The sequence below is a fragment of the Ornithodoros turicata genome, chromosome 6 (assembly GCF_037126465.1).
Source record: "Ornithodoros turicata isolate Travis chromosome 6, ASM3712646v1, whole genome shotgun sequence".
NCBI classification, from domain to species: Eukaryota; Metazoa; Arthropoda; class Arachnida; order Ixodida; family Argasidae; genus Ornithodoros; species Ornithodoros turicata.
The window spans coordinates 8,017,069-8,031,636 of record NC_088206.1 but is presented as its reverse complement, the minus strand read 5'-3'; the positions used below and the strand labels follow the sequence as shown (position 1 = coordinate 8,031,636).

General features: G+C 46.6%; 1 protein-coding gene across 1 annotated transcript in view; it reads right to left on the bottom strand.

The window, feature by feature from the left end:
• LOC135397605 (histamine H1 receptor-like) overlaps window positions 1-14,314 on the bottom strand; it is a 198,638-nt gene extending 184,324 nt beyond the window's left edge. Inside the window, exon 1 of the mRNA XM_064629215.1 lies at window positions 14,054-14,314. Coding sequence (XP_064485285.1) covers window positions 14,054-14,146 — 93 coding nt within the window. The 5' untranslated portion in view covers window positions 14,147-14,314. The remainder of the gene's footprint in view (window positions 1-14,053) is intronic.
• Between the last annotated feature and the right edge of the window lie 254 nt (window positions 14,315-14,568).

The following is a 14,568-nucleotide window of genomic DNA, read 5'->3' as shown; positions in this document are numbered from 1 at the left end:
AATGCAACCTGTATTGCAGCCTCCGAGGGTATCAGATTGTCTTTCCTCCTCCATTGGCAACGCGCAAAATTGGACGCAACCCGATACGCAATGGCCGATTGGATGTAATCCCGCGAACAATAAAACGACCCCGCCCCAAACTAAAAAATACGTGATGAAATTTCACGCTTCGCAATCAGACGATGGCTGTCATGAAGCCAACAAGGTATAGCGTCGCTGTGCACTGAGCACTTTGCGTTCCGAGATGGACATTTACTGCCGGAAATAGTTCTTCCGAGTCTCCTTATTGGCCTATTTCCCCCCTGAATGAGAAAAAACGAGACGGAAAAGAAGCTTTTAGAACTTCCGGACGGTTTCGTAGGACGAATGCACTGCTAAGCCTTTCAACAACAACAACAACAACCACAACAAAGAAAAAGTCAAAACGCAGAAGACAATAAACGCAGACATATTACACACACAGGGAGGAAGACGCCGGTTAATTCCGCGTGGAAGAACAAAGAACCTTTGAAAATCTAAAGCCCTGTCTTGAGTGAAATTATAATTAATGTATACAAGAAATGTATGCACCATCTGATTAATGGAACAAATTTTCTTTTTGAAATGTATACAGGGTGTCCAAGCCAACATGCACCGGGGCCAACATGCAAAAATACACACGCTGCGTCATATATAGGCCTGTTTCTGTGGGTCAGGGGGACGCGAGTGAGCAGCAACGTGAGCGCCCCAAAATATGCAAGAAGCGGGAAAAACGCGTCGGCTGATAGGCTATTGCTCGTCGACGCGACGTAACAATTAAGAGTCAGCCAATCAGGGAGCTTAATCGCTTCATCGTCGTTACGGTCGTTACAAGCTAACGAGTGGCGGGAAATTTAAAAAGGTGGGCACGTGGTAAAACACGTGCACGGCGCTCTTCGCGCGATACGTGAAAGGCCGTGGTACACGTCACGCGCAATGTGTCACGTGCCCACCTTTTTGAATTTCCCGCCGCTCGTTAGCTTGTAACGACCGTAACGACGATGAAGCGATTAAGCCCCCAGGATCGTGTTTTCAACGGCGGTAACCAATCACGAATGTGCTTTCAGCGGTCGTAACCGTCGTAGTCGTCGGGGGTATATAACGATATCCCACATAGTGAAGAACCCGCATGTTCAAAATCGCAGACGTTCAAGATCCCAAATCGGCAGACTCTATAGTGCTGCCCACGCCTAGCACACCCGAGGGGAGTAGTATTCAAGCTTGAACTAACCTTGGTCTCACCGAAGCGTGTATAGGTCTCTCGTGACTATACAAACTAACCAACGTGGCTGCTTCGTTTTGTGTTGCTCCAGCGCGTCCGCCCAGCTAAGGCTAACCGTCGCTCAAATGCGCATTTCATTCGCTAAAACGAAAACACGCGAAGCTGCCACGTTGTCCAGTGGTGATATCCTACTTTGAAACGCGGTCATTCTCAGACCTCGCCAATATAAGCTTTGATTTTCCATTTTTTTGTGATTTTGGTATTGTGGATTTTGAGGTCTGGGATTTTGGACGCTGGGATATTGTGGCATACCCATTTTTTCCGGCCAATAGACTGGTACGGCACACTGCTCATTCTCAAACACAGTAATGGTACAGCTCATTCAGCGTCGGTCAAGCCAATACGGGTTACCGTACTGTACTTCTGAATGACGATTTCAGACATCGTTTTGCTTATCTCCGGAACTACGGGGACTTGCTGAACACACATGCCGGGCATCTTACAGACACCGCGTGGTTGCGACAGAGCACAATACTTAAGACAAGTGGACGGCGCAAGAGGGCCTGCGCACGAGCCCTTTTAAGCGAACGCGGCTTACGAGATGTAGTAGCTTCGCAATCTTTTCGCGGATAACAGCTCCATGTGTGTGCAGGGGCAGTAATCCTCTACTGTTCCAGCCAGCCGCCGAAAGGTCGATCAAACCCCATCACGGAATGTTAAGACGATTATTGTAGTCCAGGATTTCGCGTTCACTCGCATTCCGTCCGTTGTCGCGACATGCTGAGGCAACAGCGAGAAAAAGTTGAAATGTCGCAGGGAGAAGGACTATATAGCCAGAAGGTTGGGTTTCTATTACCAGTCAGTTGGAATTTCTTCCGAGAATATAAAGTCCACGCTTATCCTAATGAAGGATTGGAAAATCGGAGGTGTTGCAGAGCAGTGGTGCCAATTTGTTGATCAGGCCAAAAGCTGGTTTCGTAATCTCTGGATAGGTTGTCCCTGTGAGCAACTCACGCGTGCCTTATCCAGTTATACACTGTTAGAAAAATTTATACCTTTTAGGGTGTAAATCGCCCGTGCAATAACTCGTACCTTTTAGGGTATAAATATATACCCTCCTGAATGGTATATATAGTTTATACCCTAGTGGAAGTATAGAATTTATACCTTTTCTTCACATAAACTGTACCTCTGCAGAGGTATATTCTAATCCAGTTTGCGACAAAATTTTGGGAGAGGGAGTTGAAATAGCATTTGATGAGAAGAAAAGCGTTTTTTCCTTTTTTTTCTTTTTTACCGCACTCACACATGCAAACTATTTGAGAGTAACGCTCGAGTACACCACACGAATCCCTCATATAAAAAGAAATATAAAATAAAATAATACATAAAAAGAAAAGGTTCAAAGAGGAATACCCGTTCCGCGAGTTTGGCAGTTTGGATCGATCAAATTCAGTTTGTATTGTTGACTGATTAGATGAGTCACAAAATTAGTGAGCCCATCTTCCTTACCTTTTAGCCTACCACTCCCTATATAATCCATCCAGTTATCCAAATCCAGTTATCGACATCTAAAGGACAACAAATACTGATATACGACTGGCGACTTGGCACACTGTGGAGCACCCTTTGCCTGGCGGCCAGCCATACGGGTGAGAACGGCAAGATTTAATTATTTCAGGTACACATATAACGCACTCATAAGCTCAACCTATAGACTGTAGATACAACTGTAACGAAGTCTGTTTTTTAAACAAATTAGTGCTTATCTTAAATGACACCGCTTCAACAGAAGAAAATTATGTGATTCAACACGTGGTGCAAGTAAAGGTATAAAAACGATGAAGGTATAAACAGCCTGCAGTTATACCTTAGGAGGTATAGCCTCGATTGCATGTTATGCAAGAGGTATAAACACGTGATAATGAGGTATAAATATGTTACGTTATCCCTGCTTCATACCTCTTTTATACCCTTGTGCATGGTTGGAGGTATAAATCGGCACTTTGTACCTTTTCTATACCCTCCAAAGGTATATATCTGTATCACAAGGTATAAAAAAGGTACAATAGCCCATTATTATACCTTCTTTATACCTTTTTTTTCTAACAGTGTACCACCATAAGATCGCGCGTCTTGTCTGTATACATGACACCGATAAGCAGCGTTCTTGTCTCTTCGAATCAGAGACAAGTACAGGTTGGAACAAAAGGTTGGAACAAAAGTTTACAGAACGCGCGAACGGCGTACTTTTTCTTCGGTGCGACATCCTAGCCGCTGGCTGGAGCGGGTGAGTTCACTGTTTCGGAGGGATGGAAGGGTGCGCCGTTAACGACACACAGCGGTATAGTTCCGGTGTCGCTTGGGTGTGCCTGGTAAGTAGAAGCTACCGCTTTGTGTCCGCTAACAGCGCACCCTTCCACCCCTTCGAAACAGTGAACTCACCCGCTTCCGCCAACCGTTAGGGTGTCGCACCGGAGAAAAAATACGTCGCTAGCGTGTTCCATAAACTTTTGTCCCAACATGTACATCCACAGCTGTGCGAGAAGCCTTCAACGAATCGTGTAAGAAACAAGAAAGGCACAGAAGAAGCAAACACCGGTAGCTATACTACAATGCTCGATTACATTGTCACTTTCATTCCGGGCTACTTTTCTTGGCATGGGAAAGGCTTGGATTGGATTGGATTGGATTGGCAAAAGAAAGAAAATTATGGAGAGGTTAGTCCCGACCCACTCAGAACTGGGAAAGGCTTTCTAGCCCTCTTTCTAGGCGTTTCCAAAGCGGCGACTAGACATCGCTGCCATGGGTCGAATTTCAGGTGTTTCGGGTCAGAGCCCTCCCTCATGGTGTAGGGCTGTTGCAGCAAAGTTTGCACAGCGCCATTTCGGACCCAAGCGGCCACGCATCCAAACAGTAGGTAGTTTCATCGGCGGGTTCTGAGTGGTGTTTCAAGCGGTACGGCGCCAAGGAAAGCTACAAAATCTGTAGGAAATCCACAGAAAAAGCGGTGCATCTTGCCAAGTGCGAACAACTCGAGACCATGTACTTGGAAGTGCCACGTTGTCTGCTAAACCACCGCGGGTTGCATATTTCGGGGCACTGACGTCGCTGCTCACTCGCGCCACCTGGTCCGTAGAAACAGGTCTATTCAAACACTATTTCATGAAACACGTTTACAACACAGCGCCTCCAGATCAAAGAACCCGTTACTTCTTGCACACAGCCATAGTACTACGTACTGCCGCACAATCTCGTACATTGTAGCGCTCGGGCTGCGGAAATGCCTCATATAGCCCAGGGAGATATTCCTTTGATCTAGCCCATACCTTGTGCATTATCTTGTCCTCATATAGAACTGCTTGCAAAGTGATACTGCCCAGACATCGCCGACGAGGCCCTCAATGGATGTTCCTTCTTTTTGCTTCCCCATATCATGAAAATAGCGATATTTGGCAGAGACTTCTTCCCGTGATTCTGCTGCTTGTGTCCGTCCAACCTCCACTGCTAAGCCGCCGCTGGCAGCAAAGCCGAGAAACGTGCTATAATAAAAGTAACGTTAAGTGTCTCGCGTCTTTTTCTTTATTGCGTACGATACTGATTCGTGTGTATACGTGGGCGAGCTATAGAAAAGCGATGCTAAGAAATTATTTGTAGGGTGATATTATGCAATGTGTATGCGGGAAACGTTATATCTCCGTAATGGTCCTGTGCTTTCGTAACGCAAGCCGATGTCCAAAGCACAAGCTGACTGTGTTTGACAGATCGTGATTGGTTGGTTGTATCGGTTTGCTCACCGTGTTGAAATATACATTCTTAAAAATGATCTTCACCACATCGCACGCTCCTAGCCTACCATTTTTGTTTGCTTTTTTTTGTTTTTTCGTTTTTTTGCAAAGCTAAAAGTCTCTTTAAATTTTCTCTAGAAGTGATTCCTCAGACTAGGTGTCAATATTGTAATTTGTAAGTGAGACACAAGGGGGAATTACACAGGAATAACTTGATTCTAAATGGAAACACATGTCTGATTGTCTGTATCTAGCAGTCATACCTACAGTTTTGCACAATTTGTTTTCAATATATTCAACATTAAATTTTGCATGAGTTTCCGTGCATTTAGTTCCGAAACAGAACAATGGTTGTGGCAACGCATCTTGCTACAAAATAATAATAATAATAATAACTAAAAGCGCTTCTTTGCTCTCTACCCTTCGAGTGTAGGACGCTCACAGCCATAATAACAGTGTGTCGGCTACCTGCTTAAACTTCACGGCTCACAAATTCCGATGCGAAATGTGTATTATAGGAGCATAAGTATATCGTAGCTTGCATAAAAAGGTCCATCGCATGTCACATTAAAACCAGGCGCGCGCGCGCGCGACGACAGAGGCTATCAAATTAAAATAAAAGCAGATGATGCCATTACGAATCCAAGTCCACCTTAGCGTATAATTTAGCGTCGCAAAAGAAATGCTCCTACCTTAATCGTGCCCCGCTCCATGTCGTTGAATAACCCCGACACACCCACTCGTTCAACAGTAACACCATGGTCCAAATTATTCAGTTTCCTCATTCGTAACTGATGCGCAACGCCACGGTAAAGTAAAATGATCCATTAGGTGGAGTAAGATACCCAGCGTAATTGTTCGGCCCACGAGTTCACACAAAAGATCTGAGATAATCCCCTACAATGCCGCTCGTTTTTCATAGGCTCCAAAGGACTAATGTACACAGACTGAACGCAATATTTCGGTAGAGTTGCGAGTACAAAGCCTGTGACGCTCTGTGGCATGAGCACAGTGTAATACAGCAGAAATGAACTAATAATAATAATAATAACAATAACACATCGTCTCTGAAAAAAAAGAAAGATAATGACAACACAGGTCAGTGAGATCGCCCCGCTAGTGTACCTCATTTGTTATGGGATCACATAAAATGGGTACAGAGCATGTCTGTGTTGAAAGATGAAGCAGAAAAGAAAACGCGACAAGGGGTACGAAAGGTGAAATACACATGATCGTGTGCGTCCTGTAGTGCTTTCGTCTTTCTTTCGTTTAGTTCGTCTTCAGTTCCCCCTGTTTTATGTATTTGGTTATCATGTACAGCTGGCCTGTGCCCTTGTCCTTCTAAGGCGTTAAATAAGTGGGAAGGGCATTTTCTTCTTCAGCGTCTACGCCTTCTTAGGCTGCGTTCACACGGGGCAACTTTTCCCAGCAACTCGAACCAATGTCTTATGAGCAATTCGGAGAGCGCGTAGAATGGACGCCATCAACAATCATTCTTATATGTGTATTCGCCATTCAATTGTGTTTTATGTTAGCGGCTACATGTCTCAATAGAAAGTTGTGTTGTGAAAAAAAAAAAAAAAAGCGTAGCAAGTCGATATCCCATGCAACCGGCATGTCGTTTCGAATGCAACGGACAGTGTCTTTTCTACGCCAAAAGATCATCATTGTCTTCAAAAAATGGCTACTGATATGTCTGTGAAACGTAAGTAAAAATAAAAAAATAGAAAAAAGTTATTTCTCAGCTGCACCTGCAGGATTTGAACCCATTAAGCCACGAACGAAATCACGTAGCGCCATCGGGAGTCACGTGGCAATGCTCCCCTCGCTGATTGGCCGGTGCACGAGCAACTTCTCAAGTGCTCGCATGGCTCACTGGTTAGCGTGTTGGCCATGTCACGTCGAGACTGGGAGGTACCCGGGTTCGAATCCCGGTGCCGACTGTGCTGTCTGGGGTTTTTCCTGGGTTTTCCTTCATATACGCTCTCAGATATATGTCGGCACAGTACCCTTAGAAGTCGGCCCAGGACGCACATTCCCCCAGAGCGTCAGTCGCGACGTTGCCCGCTTATGTGAGGTGAGCCTTTCACCAGTACCACCACCATCCTTTCGGTCGGGGAGCGGAGGTTGCCGGTGTCGGTCGACTGCCATCAACTCGAAAATTGCTCCTAGTTGCTGGAAAAAAGTTGCCCAACGCTGCCTGAGCAATAAACCAATCTATTAGAGATACCAGAAACTGTCAGCCATATTCAGATGTATCGTATGCGAGTGTTTGTGTTGTAAAGAAAGGTAGGGAGACGGGAACCGTTTAATATTTTTTGTGTATTTTTACGAAGCTTCCCATTTATGATAGTTGCACTACTGTGTCGAACTGAGGTCAAATAAATGCTCACCGAAGAGGATGCCAGTACGCCGCAGAAGAAGCAGAGACAAACAGACAACAACGGGACGAATCCTGGAAACGAATCCGAGCCCGGACCGGAACGGGAACAGAAAGAGTTGCAGTGACGTAACTTGCATCTTTCGTTTTAGTATTCTTTGAACGATAAGGCAGTCCTCATACAGTATAAACAGATTGCTTGCATCTCATCATCTGCATAATTTATATCCTGAAATAGTCATACTTTTTGATATATTTCGCTGAGAAATTGAAGCACAAAATCTCTATGAATAGCCAAAGAGGGAGTTAAAATACAACACGTGGCACATCAAAGCGCGGACAGATTTTAGCTGAGGCATTTTTTGCGATGTTACGCAAGCCTATTCAGTATATATACGTAATGCAATATACGTGTGCGCATTTCGAATGAAAGCGTTCTCAAATCGGGCGTCTACTCGAAAAACACGACTCGTTGATACAGCGAAAGGCAAATAAATTCTTTTCACCTCGTATACTGAGTCTTATATAGAGTGTAGCTATGATTAGATGGGCGAGTGAAGCGATATCGATTAATAGGATTGATAACGAAACGGAGACCTGTTTCTGCGGGCCAGGCGGCGCGGGTGAGCAGCAACGTCAGCGCTCCAAAATATGCAACGCCCGTTAGTTTAGCAGACGACGTGACACTTTCAAATACATGGTCTCCTGTCCTTCGCACTTGGCAAGAGGCACCGCTTTTTCTGTGGATTTTCGACAGGTTTTGTAGCTCTCCTTGACGCATACCGGTTGAAACGCCACGCAGAACCCGCTGATGAAACTCCCTACTGTTTGGATCCGTGGCCGCTTGGGCCCCAAATGGCGCTGTGCAAACTTTTCTGCAACAGCCCTATAGGAAACAGACTACAAACTGCCCTGCCCCATGTCGTCCACCGAGGCTAAACTCTTCGGCATCCTTACCGCCCTGGAATACATTGCTGACTTGCCACCTGGGAAATGGGTCGCCCTCACCGACAGCAGTGCATCCCTCCACCTCTTGATGCCGTCCTGCCCCAACCTCATACAGGATATAGCCAGCCTGATCATACAGACGTATACAACAGGCTCCGCGCCAATGGTCATGTTTTTTTTCCTACAATGGGTGCCCAGTCACGTGGGCTGGACCGGTAACACACGCGCAGACGCGGTTGCAAGACGCGCTGCCGCAGCTGTCACTCCTGCCACCGCACGTCTTCCCCTTACAGTTTCGGCTTGCCATATATCTATTCGCCGCCGGTGTGCTGCCCGCGCCCAAACGTTCAGGTCTGGGGCTACGTCCTACAGCAGTCGCATGCAGTCCATCGACCCCTCAGTTGCATTCTTCATTCCATGTCACCGCAGTCGCCCCGAGGAATCACTTCTGCACCGCATCCGTCTCAATGGTGGTGGTGGTGGTGAAAGGGCTTGCCGTTGTCGGCCTCACGTATGTGGGCAACGTCACGACTCACGCCCTGGGGAAATGTGCGTCCTGGGCCGACTTCTAGGGGAACTGTGCCGACATATGCCTGAAAGCGTCTGAGGAAAACCCAGGAAAAACCCCAGACAGCACAGCCGGTACCGGGATTCGAACCCGGGTACCTCCCAGTCTCGACGTGACTGGGAGGTACCAGGGTTCGACATCCGTCTCAACGTTGCCCGCACTCCGTTGCCTCTATACAAAATGGGCCAATCCAGCTCCCCCTTGTGCTGTGGCGAGGTGGCCAATATTCCTCATCATCTTCTTCACTGCCAGCAACAACTTCCCCAACGGCAAGCCCTCCGTCGCCGTCTAATGCAGCTTCACTGCAACACAATGTCCATGGCCACCTGGCCACACCTGGACACCCCACCTGGACACACCGTCCTTGGTCCCGTCCCTCAGCCTACCCAGTGGGCCGTCACCAGAGACCTGCTCCGCTTCCTGCAAGATCCGGGTCTTGCGTCCGCCCTCTGACCGGGCTTTCTCGCGCGATGTCGTGCCTGTGCTGCACTGAACGTTTCTCTTTCTTTCTTTTTCTTTTTTGGAATAGCAAACCGGCATCGGCCTGGCTGACATTTCGTCTTTTCTGTCTTTTCTTTTCTTTCTACTTAACATATCCCCCAGCCCCCTATAGGACACGCTCGTACAATAGCGATCTTTAGTACATCGTACGGTATCACCTTTGCGCACGTAAGGGATAGTGTTGACGGTTCTGCACACGCCCTTAACAGAAAGAGAGCTTTACGCAGTGCGCAAAACCCACCACGCTATTGCTTACGTACGCAAAGACGATAGCGTACGTCGCACTAAAACTCACTACTGTCTGTTAAAAGTTAAGGCGATGCGTAGTGACAGTTGGCGTAACGAGATCGGTATTGATCTATCCTTCATAACGCGGTACTTAGAATAAAACAAAGTTGCTTTTACAGCGCACTTCGGTTAATTTATTCCCCGCATCACCACTAGCAATGGGTAGAGTATCGCCCCCTGGCGATGAAATTCCCCATTCATCATCTCCTAATAAGGTTGTTGCTATTGTTGTTTGTCGCTCCGGCGAAACACCTCATCTCATCGTCATTCATGTAGTTGTTGTTATTGTTAGAAGCACTTCTTTGAAAGAATCTCAGAGGTCTTTCGATTAGCCCGCATAAATATGCGGATGCAGAAGCTTTCTAGCCTTAATGTATGCCGGAATCGATGGCGAAAGAACAAGCCAATGTGCCCTAGACTACTTCTCCTGTGCACATTCTGCCAGTGCAGTGAAAGCACGCTTCACAGGAGTCCGTCACGGACGGACGGACACACTTTGCCTGTTTTCCCGCCTTATTTTATAGAATGCATTCTGTAATATTATTCGACGTGGGAGCCAAAAGTTTTTAGCGCCCTTTCTTCTTCAGGCAAAAGATTCGTCCCCCCCCCCCCAAACTGTGTACAGAACGCTAACTGTACCATAGCAGATCTGACATTGTAGAAGGATTATACATATTTCGAGCGAATAAAACGTCATGTCTGACATATCATAAAAATGTAATAATTATACTTATTTATTTTTGTTGGGCCTACATCTCCATGTTTTTCTTTACTGCCATCATCGCCACTCTTGTTAAGCGGCGCATAAACAGCCATTCAAGGAGCAGTGAAATAAAGGTGTATATAAATAAATGCCCCGTCCATAAACTTTTCGTTCTCGGCTGCGGCGTGTTACGCAACAAGCAACTTGAGCTCTTGCGAAGAAGCGAGGAGCGCAGCTGACACGCAACACGCGCGCGCGCGAGAGAGAGAGAGAGAGACAAATAGAGTCATTTGATATGCGCACCCAATAGGACCCCTCCAACCCTCCAGAGCATAATAAGCGATTTGCACACGTCAGAAATTCAATCAACTTTTAGCCACTGGTTACAACATCACGTTCCAATGGGTCCCTGGCCACATAGGCCTGCATGGAAACACCCGAGCAGACGCAGTAGCGAGACGTGCTGGGGTCTGATGTCACTTCGGCCCTGACACCTCTGCCGCTTACAGCCTCCACATGCCGTCTACATATTCGCCGTCGGTGCGCCATATGTGCTCGGCAGTTCCGTGCCGAAACTACGACTTACAACCCATTCCTACGATCTATCGACCCATTGATGGAGTTTGTCATCACTTGACACCGCAGTCGTAGAGAAGAATCCCTTCTCCACCGCCTACGACTCAATGTTGCCCGTACACCCTCACTTCTCTTTAGAATGGGCCGGCTAAATTCACCAAACTCCAATGTCTGTGGCGTGGAAGCTGACATCCCACACCAGCTCCTACATTGTCAGCAGCACCTTCACCATAGGAACACCCTTCGTTGCCGTCTGCTCCAGATTGGCTGTAACGACTTTTCGTTGGCTGTTCTCCTTGGCCCCGTCTTGCACCCCAACCAGTGGGCTGTCACTGCCGCTCTCCTCGGTTTTCTCCGAGTCTCAGGACTCGTGAACTGCATGTGACGTTGTTCTAGTGTCTCTTTCCTTCTTTCTTTCTTTAATTTTCCTTCGTGTTCTTTTCCGTTTTTTTTCCTTTTTATTTTTTGTAATAGCAAGCCGACTCTTCTTTGCCTGGCTAACTTTTCCTTTCTTTTTTTTTTCTTAATAAACATATCCCCCCCCCCCTCCTCCACTCTTTTACGGAGCACCTATGTCACTTCGTGACGTTTGCAATCCGTTCTGCTCCTCACGCAGTTCCGACGGGAATGTCGATCACGTGATTCGTGACGCAACTCGGCGCGGCAGAAGAGCCGCACCAATAGCAGTAGAGTAGCCGAATTTTCAGCGATCAATGAGAGCTATACGGCTGCTCCGCACGCAAACGTGATGCATGCCATGCAGGTCTGTCAGCAGACGTAAAACGAGGAGATCGGGCCGGGCCGATGGCTGTTTTCTCCTGGCGTTTTTGTAAATTGGACTGCTAAGTGACAATACACCGCTCAGCGAAACTGTTTTGAATAGATGCTCCATATATAGGGTGCTTGAAGAATGAAAATTATGGGTTTCGAGCCATGTTAAATGCCGCTCTTTTGATTAAGGTCTGGGAAATCGCGCAATTTGTCTGATAATACCCGTGCATACTGACATGGAGAGCAACAAACTAGATAATTACGATAGAAATAACGTCTATAAAAAATTTATCAAAGTGTAGAAAGACGTCTACGTTCTGACAGAGGTTACTCAAACATAATAATACGTTATTTATGGGGCTCAACTTGTTTACGGAGTCAATGCGGAAAACTGCATGAGGTCTCTCCCTGCACGTGATGGTGCATGCACATTGACCGAGGGTAATAAATATTAAATCCCGGCAGTGGAAAATGGCATGTACAATTTTCCAGAAGAAATGGCAGCCTCTCCGAGTACGAGGAATTTGGGTTGGCAAACGACATTTATTTATGCTCGCAGTTGTAGTATGTGCTTGCATCAATGTGTCGCTCATAAATATAACTGAGATAAAGCGCGTCGTTGAATGTTTTTATTATCCGTTAGAATCTGTGTTGCTGGTACCAGTGCTGTGCCGTGTACAGACCACATATTCAATTTATAGGACCATAACTGGAAAAGGACGAGAACTAGAACAGAACAGAGACCGTGTTTGTGTGAGTCCTTTTCCATATATTTTTTCATACTTTTTTATTCCAAGTCTCAGGTTTTCGTTATGGATAGATATATCCGTTCTATGAAGATGTATACCCAGATCCCAAACAGCCGATCCTCGTCTTATATTCACACAAGCCTACAAACCTACAGAAGCCTATACACTGCTGTTCAAAAACAAAATGGACCAGCAAGCGACACCCCTATGTTCCACCTGCAAACGTTGAGGCAGACATTTGACACCTTCTGCTCGACTGCCGCCGTCCCAAGCCCTTCCGCGACAAGCTCAAGCCTCGCCTGACCAACCTCGGCGGACAATCCCGAGATCTCTCTCTCAACATTACTTGGCACTCGTAGCGGTGGTGTAACCACGGTGTTTCTCCACTACCTACGTGATACCGGTCTCCTCCGCAGTCTGTGACAGCGTGGGAGGGGGGGGGGGGAGAAAGAGATCCCTGATTTCTGATCCCACATCGCTTTACTCTAACTACCCCAGGAACTTGACTACTCACTAAGGTATTATTTACCAAGGAATAGCAAGCCTTCCTTTCTGGCTGACGTTTCCTGTCAAAATAAATAGATCCCCCTACAAGTCTACAAAAGTGCAATGCAATGCAAAGTGTACTAAGGCTATTATGTTGGTGGTGTCAATTTTCTCCATTTTTCTTTCTTTTTCACTCACTCACTCACTCTTATTACGTCATTAATAAGTGCAACGTATTGCCCTAGTTTCCTTCGTGTACGATAAAACAAGTGTCTTCGAGACAGTTAGCATAACATATGGTTGTCATGCCTGAGGCCATGCCTGAGGCCATGCAGCAAGGACGAGTCGGATACTTATATATTGAACATCTACAGCCGTCGCGCTTGAACCCATTTTCGATGTATCAGTTCCGCCCAGCATATCATAAAGCTGGCTGCCGTATCTATCGCGCTGTATGTCGTATATCAGCGTCATTTGCAAGACGAACGAACCTCTGCATTCGAAATGACAACTCTTCAGATGACATATACAAACATTTCACCATGTTTTCCAAGCTTCGTACGATACAGACATGAAAAGCACTGCAGGCGCTACGTCTCACCTTGTGAATACGAAAACTAGTTGTAGTTAGTTCAGTTGGATGTATTTGTTTTATTAGTGTTGAGTACTGCAACGACCCCGTTTGGTGAGATTGTGTCGTGAACGGTCTTAGCTAGTCGGCAACCAACAGACATTATACTCCATTTTGACCGTTGGTGAAGTTCAGGTTTCTTATTGGAACACTGAGCTGTCTGGCAAACTTTAAACATCACTTCAACAGCGGCGCTTAAACACTTCAATAAATACCGTAAGCGACAAAAGGTTTTCATTCTAGCGTCGAAATAGCACCACTGCGTCGATCAGCTGGCACCCTCTGGCGGCAGGCACGTCGTTTGCGCTGCAAGGGTGTAATAGAAAACGTGCCTTCGGTGGCCGGAACAATATTTACATCATACAATGTGATGGGAGTTTACCAACATAGAGCTATGTTACGAAATAGTCCTGTTGAAGCTCACCGTTTGCAACCTCCTTTCTGTTCGAATAGCGTGCAGCACCATAGCATTTCCAACCAGGGTCATGATGCACAAAGCGTACAGGCTGACACCCATCGGAATGAGAAGGCCGATGCTTTGCACTTCGTAATCCAGCGTCGTCGACGACGTGGACGAAATGGAAGATACGGACGTCCCGGCAACACTGTCATCGTCGGAACCGCGAAAGGTGAAATTGAACCAGGAGCCTCTGGTCACCACAACCGCTTGCGATCCCGTAGCGTTCACTGTTGACCACTGATAATCCGATTCATTGAACGGGGGATCCATTGTCTCGGACAATGTACTCTTTATCAGCTGAACAAACTTGGGTCTCCCTCAGAAGGGGCACAACGCGTTGAACGTATCACGTTGCCCGCGTCAGAGATGTTCGCTGCTTTTCTCTACATGATCACGTGGAATGATCACACGATGCTCGCGGCAAACTGGATACTAATCCCATACTCCCCATATGTTTAGATGAAAATATCACAGTGTTA